Raw genomic sequence first — 19,143 nt, 5'->3', positions numbered from 1 at the left:
TCCGCACATCACGGATTGTAGATCAAAATGAAAATCGTGGGTGTTATTTTTGTACTATGTATTTGCTCTGCTCCCTCTCTGTCTCAGCAGCACTGAGCCCACAGGTAGCCTCAGCCACAGAGAGCTGTTTCGCACGTCAGCACAACGTCTCAGACAACAACAATCAGTGTTTTTCTGGAGCCAACGGCCACCTCCCCTCCCAGCTGGCAGCACAAAGACCTGGAGCCATCGACAACCAGCCTCTGGTCACCACTGACCCCATGAAGGCAAGGACTAACTCAGTATGGCTGTAATAAGGTCGCAGCTTTTCAGGCATAGCGCGCGTCCCGTATCACGTTCACAGCTCAGCTGGAGCATATGTTTGACACACGAGCTCAGAGAAGCCGCTCATTCCAGCAGCGTTGCACTCCCTCCTGATTTGCATTCTGGGTGGTGCTCATGCATCATGTTTTACAAAGCTGTGCGTCTAACAGACAGATGTGGTCCTGGCTTTTGACAATGAGGGCGTCTGCAATCTTTAGCACGTGTAAACAAACCCAAACCGTATGACCAGATTCTTTCTCGGTTTGTTTTGGAGTCGCTCCTCATCTGCTGGCAAAGGCTCCGCGGGGCCAGATGGCACCTCTCTTTCCTTTTGTCTTATCTTTCTGTAATCATCGCAGCATTTCTGCTCGTGTGTAGCATCAGGGTGCTGTCTCTTTTTATTATGCGTAATTCAGAGAGACAGACCAGCGTCTTTGTGCCCTTATTCGAATGCTGATGTGTGTCCCGTGTCCTGTGCAGGCGCCCACGTTAACTATGGAGGGCGGCAGGCTAAAACGCTCCCTGCAGCTGCTGCCTCGTAGAGACTTTGAGACGGTGCCAGAGCCTGTGTGGCGGGCGCTCTACCACTGGTACGGTGCCAACCTCAGCCTGCCGCGACCGGTGAGTGAACACAGCAAACCACTCACAAGCTAATGAACTTCACTTTCACTGTGATGCAGTACCTGGGAATAATCAGTCAGCTGCTGGGCTGGAGCAGGTCATCCATGAGCAAACAAATGAGTGTGTAGGCAAAACTGAAAAGTGCACTGGAAGTTCAAAAGTAGCTGCTTTCTATACAAATTCAATAAAAATAAATACAGCACATGTGTGTTTTTGTACTCCCTCGCTTTTATCCAAGCATGCACAGAGAACCACGACTGTGACAGTCATTAGCACTGGTGACGTTTCCACGGGTTACCACACTGCCGTCAAATTCAGCTTTATTTATAAAGCTCCAAATCACAACAACAGTTTCCTCAGGGGCTTTATATTGTACATAAGGTCATCTGTTGAACTTCAGCAACATGCAGATAGTAAGCACATGTTCTCTCAGTAAATATCCTACTTTACTAGTATTACGTGCATTTATTGTACTCCACTTTAGCTGCGTAGAAGTCACATGGTTTCAGATTTAAGTGCAGATTAAAGTTGAGAGTGCAGAAAAAAGGTTTATATTCAGATGTGCTGCATGTCTCTTGTGTTTTATGTTGATTATTAGTACAAGAATGTTTCATGGGCCTTTGAAATTCCTTCCCCTGCAGGTAATCTTGGAAAGTAAGACAGGCCAGCCGGAGCTGGAACTCTTCCCCCGCTACCTCCTCTTCCTTCGCCAGCAGCCGGCCACGCGCTCCCCCCAGTCCAACATCTGGGTCAATATGGGTATGACCAGCCTGCGAATGTTCCCACCGAATTTACCCCCCACAAGAGGTAACGTAAGCCTGCAGCAAGACCAGAGCAAGCCGTCGAACAGTGCTTCATTCAGCAACCCCGCATCCCCCGCCTCCTCTCCGTTAATCTTCTTTAAGTTGACTGATCCAACCCAGGCGATTCTCTGGAGTGAACCCACGGCGCACAAAGGAGAAATGCTGATCAGTCTAACACTGGAATAATCAAACCATTTTATTTTCATCTACACAGCTCGTCGTAGTGTTATTTAGCAGGTGGAGCAGTGAGCGGCGTAATCACAGTCGCCTCGGTCTCCCTGCTTTTCAGAACAATTTCCAAAATGAGGAAACTTCAGGAAAACCCCAAACAGGGAGCAGCAGCTGTTTCTAAACGCTATCCATCACCACATAAAGAAATGTGCTTCCTGTCAGCAGAAAACCTGTTGCTATGGTTACGTCCCCAATTCTAAAAAACCCAATGATTTTCTCACTGATCCGTGTTGTGGACAACGTCAGATGTTTAAACTAAGAAAACTATGAGCTCATTTTGAACACGTTTAAAACACGGAGACTGCAGCGAGTTCACAGCTACGCAGCTTCCTGTCTCAACAGCACCTGTAAACAGACCTGAGGACAGCAGTGATGCTTTCGTTCTTGTCCGAGACGACTCCGCCTGCTCCTGTGGGGTCTTCAGTGTTTTTAGTCGGTCAAAGGTCTGGACTGCCGTTTTAGGGCCCCGACTAGTATGAAGCCACGCTGTGGTAATACATGCAGTGTGCATTGTTCCAGTGCACTTGCAGGTTCTAACTTCACTGTAACTTTCTGCACTGATGGTGCCTTTCCAGATGTGAAACCTGTGCTGGAAGGGCTCTGATGCACCCTAGACCGTCAGTGGCCCCTCTCTTCATTGGTCCACAAAGCAGTTTCTGTGCCTCGGTCCATTTTAAAACCATAAGGCCAGCAGCCTTACTGGGCCTGGATGTTCATTTCCTGATTCTTCTTTGTTTGATGGAACTTCAACCTTCATTTCTAATTACTGGGTGACATGAACACATGGCAGTGGCAGCTTGCAGCCCAATATTGATTTTTAGCTTTGTCAGTAGTTTCTTTCTCCAGATTCTTGGAGTCTTTTCCAGCAGGTGTGAGTGAGCTGTAGGTAGATGGCTGCTCAGCCATATGAGGTAAAACGCTCCCAGTTGACTCTATTTATAGACCCACCCACTCACACAGTAAGCGATGCCTGATTTTCAGCTCAGCGGTTCATTCTCTCTTGCATAGTGTATAAACGGACACCTGTAAACAAAAGATGTCCCACTGCGGCGAGATGACGAGGCGAAATGCGTAGGCGTGCGTAGTCACTCGAGCTGTAATCAGATTGGAGATGCTCAGCGCTCACCCCGAGCTTGCCGGCACTAATCAAGTCAACAGATCGAGTTTCTGGTTACAGGTTTCACAGAGCCCGCTGAGTTTTAGCTTCCATCGTGACTCACGCTATCTGGGCAGCCGCTGTCATTGCTGGGCATTCAGACCTTTGTTAGGCATGGAGTCGAGTATCTGATATACTGTAGATCTAATTTATACCTCATATTCCACAGAATGTAATCCTGACAGCTGTAGGCGGCAGTGAAGCATCACACCAAGTTTATAGGATGCTTAATTACAAAGCTGTGCACATGAAAAACCCTCCAATCAATCTCGATTGTAACAGGACTAATGTTGCCTGGTTTGTGTTTGATTTAATCCACACACAGTCCTCTAAATTCACTAAGTTGATTGACCAATCAAACCTGCACTGATTGCCCTTTTCTTGCTGCTTTCTTACAACTAATCCTCAGTCAGCAACATGCTGCTGTTGGTACCGATCAGCTGTTTGGGTCTGCCAACCTGTGAACAGATGAACAGTGATTATGTGAGAGCCAATGGGAACAGACATTAGTGTGAATGAATAATTGCATCCGAGCGTGGCTGGGGTATGTCACTGTTGCTTTCTTCGAGCAGGTAACGTGCCATCCCCCAACGCTCCTCTGAAGAGGATGCTGGCCTACACGGGCTGCTTCAGCCGCATGGGCACCATTAAGGACATCCACCTGTACCTGTCGCAAAGGCTCCGCATCAAGGAGGAGGACATGAGGCTCTGGCTCTACAACAGTGAGGTGAGGATCAAATCTCTCACAGCGATCCCCGCTATTTAACCCTGGACTTTGAGACACACACACACTGTTGTTATATTTTTGGGCTCTGATGAGATATTAGATATATGTTAGCCAATGTCTGCTTTGGTTTCCAGAGAAAGTAGAGAACAACCAGAAACACAACAGGCCCAGATGTTTGCAGGAGCTTTACTGTCATGAAGCTGATGAGATGCTTAAAAGGAAAACAGAGAAGAAAGCGTTTCGTAGGACAGAGCTTCAGATGAGAGTGCTGGACAGACCTGGAGAGATTATTGTTTATGAAGGCCATACGAGCCTTTATTAGAGTTTACTGCAGCACACTGAATGCATTTTAAAGGAAAATGTATTCCCAGTGTCAGAACACTTTCAGAATCCCAAAGCGCACATCCAACTGCATGAAAGTATGTTTAACAGGGAGAAATCCACTGCTTTTAAAAGCCTTGTGTTGTTCCCTAAATCCCATTTCTATTGAAGAAAGCTTGAATCTCCTGCAGGAAGCACTGCTGCTACAAAGCAGAGTGCTAGATGCTTCCTGTAGACATTATTATGTAGCTGAAAGTTGGGGGTGGTGGTAAGTCTGAACTTATATGTGCATTCGTTCAGTGTGGAGCAGTCTGTGGCCCAGCAGATCGTTTTGCCCCCCAGGACCTTCTTGCAGATTAACCCGGCCCAGACTACAGCTGCTTTTAAAATAAGCTGACACAGAAGAAAGCTGAGCAGAGCTGTTAGCCCAGTGCTGAAAGAAGTCAAAAGTTATTAAACAGCCATATGAACTGCAACCAATCTTCTCCTGTTTCCTTTACCTGTTGTCCACTAGAACTACCTCACACTTCTGGATGATGAAGATCACACACTGGAAAGCCTGAAGATCCAGGATGAGCAGCAGCTGGTTATTGAAGGTGTTGTTTCTCCCCAGAGTTGCTGATCGTTCTGTATCACGGCACAGCAGAGTGGAACAAACATGTCTTTTGTTTCTCCACAGTCAGGAACAAAGACATGAGCTGGCCTGAGGAAATGTCTTTCATTGCCAACAGTAGTAAGATGGACAGACACAAAGGTAAGTTTAAAGAGCGCACTGTGCAACCGCTGACATGCTCTGATAGGATGCTGTAATGTTTCTTCTGCTTTTGCCTCTAAAGAAAAGGCTCTGGAGATAATTTTTTGGCCTTTGTACAGCTTTATTTGAAAGGGTAGAGTGACGAGAGAGCGGGGGGGAGACGTGCGGCAAACGGCCACGGGTCGGATTCGAACCCGGGTCGGCCGCTCTCAGCCACGCGGCCTCATATTGTGGTCGCAAATTTTGAAGCAACCCTGATAACCTTCTCCCACCAACGATGTGGAGATCCAACCTCTTTAGATCCAATTAAAATCAAGACACTCAAAAAGATGCTCTGGAAAAGAGTAGAATTCTTGGAACAGAGTTTAATACACTGAATCATATGAACAGCAGGAAAAATACATACAGACATTTAGCAAGAAAATTGCAAAGCAGAAAGCAAGCAAAGCAAAACCCCGGGGTGTACAGCCTTAAGCACAGACAGCAGAGCAACACCGAGACGGACAGGAGGCAGCAGCAGGAGGAAAAAGAGCTCTGGGGGTGTCCTCTGGTCCCCTAATACAGGGACCAGTATCCCCCTGCTGCTGGGTAACTTTCCCACCCATCCAAACACAGCTGCAGGGGTCAGGTAGCGGCCAAGGTCTTGGCCAAAGGCCAGTCAGGACTCCGGCTACAACCCTGCTCTGGCTTATCACAATAGGTCATGACACAGTCAAACATCACACATTAATCCTAATTATTAAATCTTATACAGCAAGTGGCACAATCGTATAACATACATGCTTTCTCATATATAAAAACACTTCAGTGTGTGTGTGTGTGTGTGTGTGTGTGTGATTATATCATAGGATATTTTATCGTGATGTGTTCAGGATCTCTGTTACAATGTTACTGTTTTGGTTGTGCTGCATGAAAGATGTTGAGTGTGTATTAGTGAAGGTCAGTTACCGGAGCTGGAGAGTTATTCAGGAGAACTCTCAACAGCATCAACTGCCCTGTTACTGTAAAACCTTAATAACCTCGGTGAAGCAAAATGTCTTGTGCTTAAGACTCTACATTAAAGTTAAAATATATATGTTCAGAACACATAGATATATAGTGTATATAGTTACATAGTTATACATATCACACAAAAATCCACCACAATATGGTTGCTTGGTCTAGTGAGCTAAAGCGGCGCCCGAGCTCTGGAAAATGTTGAACTCCAAAATCCAAGAAGTAACTATGACCAGTGCAGATTATATCACTAAATACATTTTAATAATAATAATAATAAGTATACAGAATTATGTCTAAAGAGGAAAAAAGGATGTTTTTAACCCTTTGATCCATTTTTAAAATTTGTATAAAGTTTGTTTTGAAGTAAAGCAAAAGTGCTTGGAGTTCAAAGGTTTTTTGTTTCTTTGTTTAGGTGTTTGTTTTTTGAGGACTCCTGTCTAAGCGTTCAAAGACAGTTTGGCCTCATGTCCTTTATTCTCATATGTAAAAAACATATTGAAGTCATACGTGCTTGTATGTATGACTCTTTTTTTTTTCTTCAGTTAAGCATTTTAGCATCTGAACAGCACGTCTTTGTATCCCAACACAGTTCCCACAGAGAAAGGGGCGACTGGCCTCAGTAACCTTGGCAACACCTGCTTCATGAACTCGAGCATCCAGTGTGTGAGCAACACCAAGCCTCTCACAGACTACTTCCTCTCAGGGAGACACCTCTACGAGCTCAACAGGTGCCTTTTATTCAAAATATTTTATTGAGTATTTGTGGATATAGTTTAAAGAAAAACAGAAAACCAACTGTTCATAATGAATACAAAACAACAATGAGGGGAAAAACAAACATTTTCATTTTAACTAACTTTTGTTTTGGTGTATCAATAGAACCAATCCTATTGGGATGCGAGGTCACATGGCCAAGTGTTACGGCGACCTGGTGATGGAGCTGTGGAGTGGGACACAGAAGAATGTAGCTCCACTCAAACTCAGGGTGAGAAGTTGCAGCATTTCCCATATATTAGTCACAAAAAGAGTTTCATGTGCAGGCGGGTGCACATCCACAGGAGGCCACAGAATATTAAAGTGATAGTGTGGGACTGTCCTCGCTAGTATGATATTTTTGGCTCAGCTATGTTTTGTCGTGCTTATGTTCTAATCAGAGTTTATGATTCATTGCTTTAGTGGACGATAGCAAAGTACGCCCCCCGTTTCAATGGCTTCCAGCAGCAGGACTCTCAGGAGCTGCTGGCCTTCCTCCTGGACGGCCTCCACGAAGACCTGAACAGAGTCCACGAGAAGCCGTACGTGGAGCTGAAGGACAGCGATGGTCGGCCAGACTGGGAGGTGGCCTCTGAGGTCAGAGTTCACACTGCTGATTAATTGGAGCAAGAATAAGTTATTTTGGTTGATAAGATAATAAACATATCTGGATTATCATTTTAAACATTTCAGGTAATTACACTGTAACGGGGGAGTCCCTGAGCTTTAATTCAAATGATAGATAATAAATATAAAAACAAGCAAAAGAGAGAGAACCTTTAATTAGACGTAGCAGCAAAGGTTGGTCGGTAATGATCTGGGCGGGATTTTAAGCCACACCTCTGCAGTAGCCTCACCTGCACAGCCAGGTGAGCTATAGCCTTCAACCGGGTAAATTGTGTTGAGACTTCCAGGATCTTTGCTCAAGCGACTGAGTTCAAACTCTAAAGATGAACAAACACTCCTGTCAGGGAAGCCGGCTGTGCTTAATTCACTGTACAAGTAAAAGCTGAGAGCTTCATACGAGTGAATGCAAAAGAGTGATCATGTTCATAAGAACGTTACAGCACTGAGTGAAATACTGAGTCCGTATGTGTCCCTGTGGCGTAATGTTGCAGGACAATCGGAGCCCCGCAGCCTCGCTGCAGGTGATCTCGGCTAACGTTTGGAAGTTGCCAAATATGGCGTCAGTGTTGTTTCGTAGCACCCTGAGATTTAAGGACAGGAGACGCGTTTTTTTTCCAGAAATTGCAAAAAAAATGAGGGCGTTCTTGCAACCCACAGCTTACCTGGTATTCATCAGGCTTCATGTTTCCTTCAGTGGAAAAGGCTGATCACAGCTGTCCACTGGCCTCCGCTGCTCTCTCACGTGCATATTTAACAGGAAGCTTCTGCTCAGACACTGGTTACATTATTGTTGTATGTTAAGTTATTGTCAGGTTACTTTTCAAATGTATTGCACTACAGATTACAGATTACATGCCCCAAATGTATTTGGATTACTTAATATATTATCATGCTTTTTACAACTACATGAATGTCCTATTGCTGTGTGATTTATTACTATTACTGAAGGGTACTCTCCATACCAATAGCAACTAGATGTTTAAATCTTAATATAAATGAGTAACAGTAGGTGGACATTAGGTAAGGCTGCACTTTTTGCAGCGATCTCGTGTAGAAAACTATTCCGTGCGTATATAAAACAGGTCAGCGGCTCCGAACCGTAGTAAAGGGACCTCTGGCTGATACGTCGGGCTCGTAGCTGAAAACTAGCTTTACTTTGTTGTCTGGGTCGACTTTGCTAGCGAGAGACAGAGAGAGGCGTTGAAAGGGAACTTATTGTTTGGGAGGAAAACACGAACACAGTCGAGTCTTAATAGCTTACTTACAGCTGGGCTGTAACACTCTGCCTGTTGCCTTCATATTAAATCATTTTTTGAACAATAATTAAAAAATATTCCTTCACGTCATTACGAGCCGTGAGATTGAGCCTCGCGTGTTTGGGTTTCCACCGGCGTGGAATTATGAAGAAATAGAGAGGGGACAGCCTAACGTATGAAACAGGAAAAGACGCCGAGTAATCCCTTTATTTCAACAAAGTAACTGTATTGTGAATACAGCCTTTTAAAACGGTAACTGTAACAGAATACAGTTACTCATGTTTTGTATTTTGAATAACACTGGTACATGTACTCCATTACTCCCCAACGCTGCTTATTGTTGGTTACATTTGCTGATTTCTGTTTTTGCATGTTTGCTGTTTTTAGATCACAAAATCATTTTTATTATTAGACAAAGAGAAGTGAAGCAAATACAAAATGCAGTTTTTAAATGTTGACTTCATCTGTTATCAAGGGAAAGCTGCCAATTGTTATATTTTTAATTAACTGGTTGCTATTAGAGATGGACCGATCCGATATTACGTATCGGTATCGGTCCCATACTGACCTAAATTACTGGATCGGATATCGGAGAAAAATAAAAAATGTAATCCGATCCATTAAATATCACGAAAGCACCTCACAAAACTTGCAACACGCCGTAACTCACCTCAGAACGTTAGCACGTCGGAGCAGTATGCATCACGTGATAGAGCGGCTGTGGCATGCGGGACCTGTCGGTGGTCTGGATAGCATGTGGAGCTTCGCTAGCAACCCGGCATTTCATCTCCGACAAAGTTATCCCCGAGAGAAGTAAAGCAAGTGTGTAAGTCCATCTCTGAATGTAAAGCATTCCTGCGTTAAGCTTAACAAGCGATATATGGAGCGACTGCCTCTCCTGCTGCTACTTCAATCATGAAACTGATCAATGATCAGCTGATCGGCTTTTCTGTCGCGAGTCCGTCTCTCTAGTTTGCTTTTGGCCCACTTTGCACCAGAAAGAGGAAACCAGCGGCTGAACAACAGCAGCACGTTTAAGCTTGATCAGCTGTTGTTAGAATGTATTTAATATTACTTTCTACTCCAGGATCTTTTTCTACGTAGCTGACGCTGGTAACTGTGCAGGGGCGGGTCTAGCAAAGTTTAGCCAGGGGGGCCGATAGGGCATGAACAGGGAAAAGGGGGCACAAAGACATACTTTTCTTTCTTATTCTCATTTAAAATGTCGAGCTTTTAATAAATAATTATCTGACACCCAAAGTTTTAATTTGATGTAAAATGAATAGAAGTCCATTACTGTATATAGTGACTGTTAAGTCTAATATATATACCCTAGTAAGCTATACTACTTTTTCCTTTGGGAAGGTACCATCTGTGCAGTCTGCAATTCTGTTGAAGAAAGATGTTGAATCTATTTAATATTTCTTGAAAAATAATTGATTTCTGTGCATTTTTTTCACACTGCATCAAATTAAGGTTGATTACGTCGATTAAGCATCATGAGGTGGAGCGTGAGGGGTGGTTCCCTATTTTTTATTTATTTATTTTTATTGTTGCTGGGAGTTGGAACCCTATTAGTTAGGTTGCTTAATATTTATTCTAAGTACTCTTTAAAATACCAGAATAGGGAGGATGGTGTAGGTTTAAGTTTATTAGATTGATCAGTATTGCTGAACTATGAAATATTTTTTTTTTGCATACAGGTATAACAGAATAGCTTTAGTGTAGTTGTTGTTTTAAACTTGAGTATGAACTTATACAAAATGCAGCAAGATATTTAAAAAACAGTTTTGTTGATTAAAAAACACTATATCGGATTCATATCGGTATCGGCAGATATCCAAATTTATGATATCGGTATCGGACATAAAAAAGTGGTCTCGTGCCATCTCTAGTTGCTATAAGTCCTGTTGTCACCTTAATAGAACCTCTGGAAAATCTTCCAGCCTAAAAAGCAACAATCTAAAGAATCTGATGAGAAACAAGGTCACTGACACCTTTCATTGGATGACAAAGTAAGTTGTAAGGCTTTGGGACTCCAGTGACAGTAATTATCCACAAATGGGAAAACTTGGAACAGCGGTGAACCTTCCAGGATCAGCCAGGCTGAGACTCATCCAGGAGGTCACCAACACACCAGAACAACAAAGAACTGCAGTTCAGAGTTCACGATTCAACAATGAGGAAGAGATTGAGGAAAAATGGCATCTGTGTTTAAAGAAATCCCTTCTGGCATTTTAGTTTTTAATGAGATGACGCAAACCAAAGAGAGCACAAAGGCTCGTCTCACATTTAGCCAAAAACATACTGATGATGGCTTCTGGGAAAATGGACTGACGAGACAAAAGTTGAACTTTCTGGAAGGTTTGTATGGGCTCAAAATGTGGTCATAAATATTTTGTACTTGTAAAAAAGATTTGTGTGTGGACTTAGCCCAAAAAACCCTGCAAGTTACAAGTACGGATTTTGACCCTATTTTTCTTCCTTTAAGCTGATTGGTCAATGTCATGTCAATCACAAATTAAACAATCCAATCAGAGAACAGATGGGTTTGGCTGTCGGAGGGGCGCTTTTTTTGAACTGCAGGTCCTTGAAGGGTAATCTCTATATAAATATCCGATAGCAGCTAGGTCCCCTAACTTTCAGCAGCTGTTGAAAGGATAAAGTTGTGCTATATCAGTGGTTAGAAATACATCATTACTTTAGGATTAGTCTAACACAAAGTCAGGGCTGACCCAGGACCATTGCTGTGAGTCACAGTGCGCAGCATAAAAGTCCTTTCACATCGGACGCAGGATGTGCTGCTAATGCTAACTGCTAACTAAAAGCAAAGGATCCAGAATTTGTTGCTGGCTGCTGGGCTCTGTGGGTTTTTGCAGCAGCTCTACCTGCACTAGATGCACCTGCTCCTTGTCTTTTCTATCTCTGACTTTATGTGAACTACAAGAGTTTCTGGGGTTTTTTTTGCTAGTTCTTCAAATGTTCAATAAAAACATGTATGCTAATTCATAACGAAGAAAGCTTTGTGATGAAGACTGTCATTTCCAAAACACTGCCCGCCCCCCCCCCCCCCCCCGCATCCGCAGCGCTGTTGAAAAGGCTGTGGAAGTCCCTGTATTAAACACGTAGACCTGTGACACAAAAATCACCAAACTCGGACGACCACAGACTGTTTTCCTTCGTGGTGATGAAGGAAAACGCTGGGTTGGCATGTAAAAGGGCATTTATTCCCTTCAAAGACCTGCAGTTCAAAAAAAGCGACCCTCCGACAGCCAAACCCATCTGTTCTCTGATTGGATTGTTACATTTGTGATTGACATGACATTGACCAATCAGCTTAAAGGAAGAAAAATAGGGTCAAAATTCGTACTTGTAACTTGCAGGGTTTTTTTGGCTAAGTCCACACACAAATCTTTTTTACAAGTACAAAATATTTGTGACCACATTTTGAGCCCATAGGTTTGGGTTGCGTTACATGTGGTGTATAACAGACACAGCATTTTCTAATAAAGAACATGACAGCAACAGTCAGACAGGGTGGTGGGAGTGTGATGGGCAGGGGCTGCTTTTCAAAAACAATAAGAAAGGTATGAAAACAATCCCTTTATGCTAAAACACTCATTGTCCTCACTTCTACTCACTTCAAATCATATTTACTGTCTTTTTTTATACTATTTATTAATTTTTCTGAAACTGTAGGTGTCTGCAGTGGCACAAATCACATTTTATCTGTTGCTGTTTAGTTATTTGTTACCACAACCAAGAAAAAGAAAGAAAGGATGTCTTCAGAGGGAAGGACTTCCCCGTGTTGTTAAAGTGGCATTAACTAGTAATGTTCTTATAACGGTACAATAACTGTAGCTGAACTATTTCAGCTAACTCTGTTGGGAGATAGATGATAAAATTGGGTAAAACCTGAGAAATGGGGATAGGCCGGCTCTGACTTCTATCCTCAGGCTTTGTGGTCTCAGCTGAAAAGCGAGCCCTCCCCTCTTCAGAGGGATGTCGATGTTCATTCACAGCCTTTGCGATCTCTTTGTCTGAATCGGAGGATAAGGCACCGTATTGATGTTGGGATTTACAGAATTAACAGCGTATGATCTGGTGACGGTCTGCTATGCTTTCTCCACTCTCAGGCGTGGGAGAATCACCTGCGTAGGAACCGCTCCATCGTGGTCGACCTGTTCCACGGACAGCTCAAGTCTCAGGTGAAGTGTAAGACCTGCGGCCACATCAGCGCTCGCTTTGATCCCTTCAACTTCCTGTCTCTGCCTCTGCCCATGGACAGCTCCATGCATCTGGAGATCACCGGTGAGCAGGCCGATGAACAGAAATCAACTGTGCTTAGAGTTAATGCTGCAGAACTGATCAGTGTTAGTGGTTAAAGCTGGAGGCAGACAGGCTAGCACTGGGCTGGACTCCCTTTTTGCTTCAGAATAAAATTCTTAGCGTCTCAGATTTTGGTCCTTGTTGACATGATGGAATAACACCGTTGCTGCAGATTTGTTCTCCCACCACATCCACAAAGCTGCTCCACGAAACTGACATTAGGTCGTTCTGTAGGTCATTTTAGTGCATTGAACTCAATGACAGGTTTGAGAAACCAGTTTGCGATGATTTAAGCTTGTATCCTGCTGGAAATGGATAGTTCGTCTTGTAATCGGAAGGTTGCCGGTTCGAGCCCCGGCTCCGACAGTCTCGGTCGTTGTGTCCTTGGGCAAGACACTTCACCCGTTGCCTACTGGTGGAGGTCAGAGGGCCCGGTGGCGCCAGTGTCCGGCAGCCTTGCCGGAAGTGTGACTGTACACAAATGTTTCCAGCCTGGACGTAAGACCTGACCATGTTTCCCTCGTTCTGTCAGCAGCCTGTTTGAAGCCCTGCAGCAGTAATGTGTCCTTCTTATAGGAGGTCCACCTTTCGCTGTTTCATTCTCTCACACTCTGCTGGATTTGTATTTTTTTTTAAGTGAATCTATAAAAATGTGCTGTGTGGTCATTAAAACCTATTTCTTTGTTAAAGAACAAATTCTGAACGGTGCTATGCTGCGATGTGTCTGTAGTTATCAAGCTGGACGGCTCCACGCCCGTGCGCTACGGCCTGAGGTTGAATATGGACGAGAAGTACACCGGGCTGAAGAAACAGCTGAGTGAACTGTGCAGCCTGAAGCCCGAGCAGATCCTCCTGGCTGAGGTCCATTCTTCTAATATCAAGGTATTCGCACCACGCTGACGCTAAACGCCTCCTCTCTCATCTGTACGCCATGCAGCAGAAGACGGCATTAAAATGAAGGATTCGTTGAATCGTTTTGTCTCGAACCTTTGCAGTCACTGCTTGTTTGTCTTCGCTCATCTAGGTTACGATTTATACTTAAAAACTACAAATGTGTGTGAGTGATGCTCGTATCTCGTAACACTGCTGGCCTCATCCTCTCCTCAGTGAGACATGATCACGTTATGTTAATGTTCCTCACAGTTTGGTTCAGACGTGCTGACAGCAGCGATCAGGAAAGCCACGGTACGTGCATAATCGAAGCGTGTGGGTCGGAGCCACATTTTGGCCGCGTTGTCTCATTGGTGTGTGGAAATGTTGCTGTGGTGGTGGAGGTGGTGGTCGCTCTCCTGGACGACATAAAGGGCCCGTCTGTGGCAGGCGGTGTGGTTGGTTCTTGGTGGGGGCGTAATGCTGTGTTCAATCCATGACCGTACACACTCACACTTAGACCCTGGTGAAAGTCATACGTTACTAACTCTAACCTTGTAGTGTTTTTAACACGAGACTCTTTGTGTTAAAAACACTCATTTGTCTGTCAGTCCACATGGTTACGTTTCCTCTGTGAGGTGTATTTTGTGTCCATAATAAGAATCTTGATATTTTAGGCGATCGTATGCGGCGCAGTGAGAGCGCTCCAGAATTAACGGCTGAAACGTCGAACACGATCAAAGATAAAAAGTGCCAGAGGATGTGAGTGCTGCTGCAGCACGTCTTCCAGTTGTTATACGGCTGCATGGAAACACGCAGCTGCTGCTGCAGATAGTGGTGCCACGGATCACGGTTGATCCGAAATCCGAACCGATCCCACTCCACGGTTCGGTACGCACGTGACCCGAAGACTCGGGGGGGAAAAAAAAGTATGTGTATGGTGCGCGTGGTCAGTCTGTCAAGCGATAGTTATGGTCAGCACCAGCGGTCCAAGTAGCGGAGCAGAGGAGTTTGCGGCATTTAAGCAGCCCTTTGCTGCCCAGAGTGGTAGATACAAAGCCCTGCACTGCCCTATGGATTACATTAGATTAGATGAAACCTTATTTATCCCTCGGGTGGGTTCCTCCGGGACATTCAGTTTCCAGTAGCACAGCACCCACAGAAGTTGCAGAATGTGAGCAGAAATATACCAAATATACACATTTATAAATACAGAGAATACAAAAGGGATAAATAGGAATAAGAATACAAGGGAACGGCACATTTTAAGTATTGTGAGTCTGTTACACCGTTGGATATTAACAACAACTATTGCACAGTGAAAAGGCACTACAGCTACTTGTTCCCCCCTCCTCTGTCCCCGTTTCCCCTCCAGCGAGGAGTTAAACAGTTTGTTGGCGTGTGGGACTTTTTAAGTCTGCTGGTCCTTGACGTTGGGAGAAGCAACCTGTCACTGAACAGACTCCTCTGGTTGTTTATGGCCGTGTGCAGAGGCTGCCCAGCATGGTCCATAATGTCCATATTGCACCTTAATTTGTTTTTATATAAGTGCCTGGAATGAGTCTTCAGTTGAATGATTTTTAATAGGCAAAAAATACTTGAATAAGTAAACGGCGAGTCGAATTTTTGTCTTTTTTTTCTATTTTTGCTGATCCGAAAATTGATCCGATCCGTGACTTTAAAACCGTGAGAGTTTTGATCCGTTGCACCACTAGCTGCAGACGCCATTTAGCACCATCTACGTGAACGAGAGTTAAAGTCCTACCAAGGTTTTAGATGTGTGGCACAAACCGGCGTGTAATGAACTCGTAGTTCTGCTGAAATGTTTGCATGTAGGCGTCTTTATTGCTGCAGTCTTATGTGCTGACCTTTGGTTTTCAGAACTTCCCTCAGGATAACCAGAAGGTCCGTCTGTCTGTCAACGGCTTCTTGTGTGCGTTCGAGGTCCCGGTGCCGGGTTCACCAACATCACTGAGCTCGCCCACGCTGACAGGTGTGTCATCTTACACATGTCTGCGCACTCACCAGAGAGCTACCTGCGAGTTTCTCATTTTCTCCCCTCCTCCATCAGATATCACACCTATAGCCAACAATACAGCTGCCAATGGGCACGTGGGCAGTAAGCTAGACCTCATCCCTAACGGTGGGCCCTGCAGCCCTGAGACGCCTCTGACCAACGGGGTCGCCAATGGACACATCACACCGGTGCACGAGAGCCCCTTCATTGGATACATCATCGCTATGCACAGGAAGATGGTGAGAACTCGTAGAAAAAACTAATGCAGTGTCATTTTTATGGTTGTTGTAGACGTAACACGTAAATGTTTGTGCCCCCCGCTTTAGATGCGCACAGAGTTGTACTTCCTGTCGTCTCAGAAGAACCGACCCAGTCTGTTCGGCATGCCGCTCATTGTTCCCTGCACTGTGCACACCAGTAAGAAGGACTTGTACGACGCAGTCTGGATCCAGGTGTCCAGACTGGCCAGTCCCCTGCCCCCACAGGAGGCCAGCAACCATGCCCAGGACTGGTAATTTCCTCCTACGAATCTCTTTATTAGAGAAACACTCGTGTGATTCTGTTGAGTAACATTCATCTGAAGAAGCATTTACCCTCTCGAGTGTGAACCTGAGCGAACTTCCAGACTCTCCTCTGTTAAACTGAGGCAGCAGGTCTGTCCGGACGAAGTCTCTTACGCAATCAGGATCAGGTCGGATCAGCATCAGCTGTCTAAAGCTTGATCCGTGCCACTTCCCTTGTTTAGTGTAATTTAATTTTGGAAGGAAAAAATAACTTTGCTGACAAGTTTGTTGACATTTTTGTCTTCCTTTAACTTGCAGTGATGACAGCATGGGCTATCAGTACCCCTTTACTCTGAGGGTCGTGGGCAAGGATGGAAACTCGTGTGCCTGGTGTCCGTGGTACAGGTAAGAGCGTTTCGGATACAGACACTCGCGACTAAAGCCGTTTTCACACACGCTCTGCAGCTCTGAGGTGCACGCAAAAGCTCAGCTGTGTGACGCAGCCGAACTCTCTAATCCTCCAGCCCCCAGCGTGCAAATGCTGCAGCTAATATCTACGATAGACGCCATGCACGCCGTCTCCTGCTGAATTACAATACTGGAAATACAGAGTTTTGTTGTTTTTGTGTGCTTAAAGTGAGAGTGCAGCTGTGGCAAAATAAACCGAACCTCATTGTCCTGAAGTTCTGTGAAATTCAGGCTTACATACAGCTTAAAGTGGGAGTAGCACATTTTGATGCAAGATTATGACATTTGATTTGTTGTAACCGTGTTCTGTAAGCAAAACTCACACATCTGTACTGCACATCTGTGTGTTTGCAGGTTCTGCAGAGGCTGTACGATAGAGTGCACAGAAGACCGAGCTTCTGTAGGAAATGCTTACATAGCTGTAGACTGGGATCCAACTGCCCTGCACCTCCGCTACCAGACCTCCCAGGAGAGGGTAAAGGATACATGCACGCACGCACGCACACACACACACACACACACACACACAGCACCAATTCAGGCAGAGAAAAAGTCACTTCGAGTTAGAGCAGTAATGGAATTTCTGTGAAAATGGTGCTCGCTGTCATTAACGTCATCATTTGTAAACACCAGCTTTCCTCGGGGCAGGAGGAGTGATGAGCAGCAACACTGCTTTCATATTTCACACCGTCATATTAGCAATTCTACATCAGGGTCCAGTTGTCCTCATGTAATGATCGCTGTGCAAACCAGAATATGGTGTGATTCAGAGTATGGCCACACGGAGGCGTCAGTGAGTCAGTAAATGTCAGATTAAAGTGTCCAGACTCCTTCGAGGTGTGTTGGTAAGTGCTGTGGTTTATGTGAATTCTAGGAAAAATGAGTTTCTGAGCAGTAAAACTTGTTAGATGCATTAAAGTTGCACTTTGCTTGGCTCTAAAACGACACCTGGTAGCTGTTTCCCCGAGTGTCTGCTCTCGTGGTCCATTATCCTCCGTCATGCATCGCGCTCCTCTCCCTGCAGATTGTGGAGGAGCACTGCAGTGTGGAGCAGTCTCGGCGAGCTCAGGCTGAGCCCATCAGCTTGGACAGCTGTCTGAAGGCTTTCACCAGCGAGGAGGAGCTGGGAGAGGACGAACTCTACTACTGCTCCAAGTGCAAGACCCACCGACTGGCCACCAAGAAGCTGGACCTCTGGAGGCTGCCACCCATACTGGTCAGGAGCAGACTCGTGCATCTGAGTGTTTTATGTGAAACGATGCGTGGGTGTTGGTAGCATTTAACGTTCTCACGTGAAATAAATTTAGAGACGGCGTCTGACACGTGTTCACTTGTGTAGATTGTCCACTTGAAGCGCTTCCAGTTCGTGAATGGTCGCTGGATCAAGTCCCAAAAGATCGTCAAGTTTCCACGGGAGAATTTTGACCCCAGCGCCTTCCTGGCTCCCAGGGACCTCGAGCATCGCTGCCTCCACTCCCGCAGTGAGAGCGAGGATCTGCTGAGGGTCGGAGAAGACAATCTGTCCTCCATCTCTGCACCCGCTGGCTTTGGCAACCTCCCCAAAGGTACGGCATGTCCAGTAAAGACTTTCATCACTGTTTGTGTTTTTTAAAGAATGTGAAAATTGAAGTGCTAATGCTTTAACACTGCTGCTTCCCCAACAGCTTCCCCAGCTTCAAGCAGGAAGTCTGCTCCCTCTCTCAGCCGGAACAGTAGCCCGTCTGGCAGCCCGAAGGCCGGGAGCGGAGGCCGCAGACCAGGTCGGTTGCGCCTTCCCCAGTTGGGCAGCAGACATCGCCTCTCCAACAGCAAGGAGAACCTGGACGGAGCAGCTAATTCTGAGGCTGAATTGAGAGACGATGCACCGCAGGCGGACCCAGAGGGTTCAGCAGCAGGAGGAGCGTCAGGGCTTCAGGGGTCAGGAGAGGGCGTTGCATCAGAATCGTCCTCCGGTAGTGAAGCATCCAGCAGCCACTGTGACGTGGTCCTCGTGAACGGAGACAGCAACGGGCTGTGCTCCGACTGCAGCACAGAGAGCAGCACGGAGCCGGACGGCTCTCTGCTGCAGCACAGAGACAACATGTGTCTGGATGCCATATACAACCTCTATGCAATATCAGTAAGTCAGGCGCTTTGTGCACGCTGGCATACGGGCGGGGAGAACAGTCAGACAAGTCCTGAATGTTGTTCTGCTTCATCTCTCCAGTGCCATTCAGGAATATTGGGAGGAGGCCACTATGTGACATATGCCAAAAACCCCAATGGGAAATGGTACTGTTACAATGACAGCAGCTGCAAGGTAAGGCACCAGCACACCTCCACTACTGTCTGCAGGTACTAGGTAACTAGTTACAGCCTCCTACACATCCAGTACGACCTCCACAGACTCAGCTTAGAGGAGCACT

At 45.5% G+C, this 19,143-nt stretch overlaps 1 protein-coding gene across 7 annotated transcripts in view; it reads left to right on the top strand.

Moving 5' to 3' along the window:
- Positions 1 to 19,143, top strand: part of usp32 (ubiquitin specific peptidase 32) — a 65,260-nt gene that overhangs the window by 41,599 nt on the left and 4,518 nt on the right. For 2 of the 7 annotated variants that reach the window (XM_023152386.3, XM_076892110.1), the window contains 21 exons: positions 88 to 266; positions 784 to 924; positions 1,566 to 1,731; positions 3,687 to 3,841; positions 4,677 to 4,758; positions 4,842 to 4,916; positions 6,505 to 6,643; positions 6,795 to 6,900; positions 7,092 to 7,265; positions 12,688 to 12,862; positions 13,611 to 13,762; positions 14,024 to 14,065; positions 15,632 to 15,743; positions 15,822 to 16,006; positions 16,094 to 16,278; positions 16,589 to 16,675; positions 17,093 to 17,213; positions 17,763 to 17,954; positions 18,078 to 18,303; positions 18,403 to 18,857; positions 18,945 to 19,037. In XM_023152386.3, the coding sequence (XP_023008154.1) occupies positions 88 to 266; positions 784 to 924; positions 1,566 to 1,731; positions 3,687 to 3,841; positions 4,677 to 4,758; positions 4,842 to 4,916; positions 6,505 to 6,643; positions 6,795 to 6,900; positions 7,092 to 7,265; positions 12,688 to 12,862; positions 13,611 to 13,762; positions 14,024 to 14,065; positions 15,632 to 15,743; positions 15,822 to 16,006; positions 16,094 to 16,278; positions 16,589 to 16,675; positions 17,093 to 17,213; positions 17,763 to 17,954; positions 18,078 to 18,303; positions 18,403 to 18,857; positions 18,945 to 19,037 (3,242 nt within the window). The remainder of the gene's footprint in view (positions 1 to 87; positions 267 to 783; positions 925 to 1,565; positions 1,732 to 3,686; positions 3,842 to 4,676; positions 4,759 to 4,841; positions 4,917 to 6,504; positions 6,644 to 6,794; positions 6,901 to 7,091; positions 7,266 to 12,687; positions 12,863 to 13,610; positions 13,763 to 14,023; positions 14,066 to 15,631; positions 15,744 to 15,821; positions 16,007 to 16,093; positions 16,279 to 16,588; positions 16,676 to 17,092; positions 17,214 to 17,762; positions 17,955 to 18,077; positions 18,304 to 18,402; positions 18,858 to 18,944; positions 19,038 to 19,143) is intronic. The other 5 variants (XM_023152387.3, XM_023152388.3, XM_014407712.4 and 2 more) reach the window with 5 other exon arrangements.

Source organism: Maylandia zebra, linkage group LG14 (genome assembly GCF_041146795.1).
Source record: "Maylandia zebra isolate NMK-2024a linkage group LG14, Mzebra_GT3a, whole genome shotgun sequence".
NCBI classification, from domain to species: domain Eukaryota; kingdom Metazoa; phylum Chordata; class Actinopteri; order Cichliformes; family Cichlidae; genus Maylandia; species Maylandia zebra.
Note: the sequence above shows the minus strand (reverse complement) of the source record. Positions and strands in the feature narration are given on the sequence as shown.